Source organism: Geospiza fortis, unplaced genomic scaffold, assembly GCF_000277835.1.
Source record: "Geospiza fortis unplaced genomic scaffold, GeoFor_1.0 scaffold183, whole genome shotgun sequence".
Lineage (NCBI taxonomy): Eukaryota > Metazoa > Chordata > Aves > Passeriformes > Thraupidae > Geospiza > Geospiza fortis.
In genome coordinates, this window is record NW_005054447.1 from 805,789 (window position 1) to 806,882 (window position 1,094).

At 59.0% G+C, this 1,094-nt stretch overlaps 1 protein-coding gene across 1 annotated transcript in view; it reads left to right on the forward strand.

The window, feature by feature from the left end:
- PCSK7 (proprotein convertase subtilisin/kexin type 7) overlaps window positions 1-1,094 on the forward strand; it is an 11,814-nt gene that overhangs the window by 5,528 nt on the left and 5,192 nt on the right. The window contains exon 8 of the mRNA XM_005427526.3: window positions 718-885. Coding sequence (XP_005427583.1) covers window positions 718-885 — 168 coding nt within the window. The remainder of the gene's footprint in view (window positions 1-717; window positions 886-1,094) is intronic.

Below are 1,094 nucleotides of genomic sequence, written 5' to 3' on the forward strand. Positions count from 1 at the left end.
TGGGCACCCTGGAGCTCGCTGCAGTGCTGCCAGAGTTAACTCAGAGTTAATTTCCCTGCAGCCATCTGCTCCAGCTCTTTTTGTTTTTTTTTTCTTTTACCAGACCATAAACTTTGTGTGGTTTCCTTAATGGGAAGAATTTAATACAGCTTCTGGCAGTGGATGTGTTTCCTACTGAAAGTTTGTGCTCTTGGGGTGCTCTGTGTGGGACACTCAGTGTCCCAGCGTGAGCTGGAGCCGCTCACAGCTGGAGAAATGGGATGGAGTCAAGCAAAAACACAAGAAACCCTTCAGATGTTGGGCTGTCTCCCCACAGGGAGCAGAGGGAGATGGATGCACTTGCTTTGCAGTGAGTGGCACAATTTGAGAGCTGCCTGCTGCCTCTTCGGAGGCTGTGTGTGTGCTCTGCCCAGCCCCACGTGGCCCCTCAGCCTGCTTGTGACACTGATCAGCAGTGACGGTGAGGAAGAGCCCGAACTGTGTCTGCCAGGGGTTTCCCACAGGGTTCCTTCGTTAGGGCTAGTTTCTCTCTCTCTCTCTCCAAAGGGAGCTGTGTCCATGCACCGTTTCCCAGCTGGGATCCCTGTCCCTGCAGCGAGGCTGTCCCAGGGACCCTTCCTGGCTGTGAGCAGGGACACTTGTGTCACAGGGGCCAGGAGCACACGTCCCCGTGCAGCCCAGGGGCCTGACAGGGGCCTGTCCCCCGTTCCTCGGCAGGTGACGACAGACTGGGACCTGCAGAAGGGCACGGGCTGCACGGAGGGGCACACGGGCACGTCGGCGGCCGCCCCGCTGGCCGCGGGGATGATCGCGCTGATGCTGCAGGTGCGGCCCTGCCTCACGTGGCGCGACGTGCAGCACGTCATCGTCTTCACCGCCACCAAGGTGAGCCTGGCCCTGCTCCTCCTCCTCCCTCCCTCCCTCCCCTCAGGGTGCTGCAGGATGCCGGGCCCTGCTGTGCACATCCTTGTTTGTGTCTGCTGCCCCTCCATAAATCTCTGCCTCGCCTGGCTCTCTCCTCACCCCGTGTTCCTTCCAGGAATGTGGCTGAGGCATTTTCCCCTGTCATGATTTTAAATGGGTTGTTTGCCTCA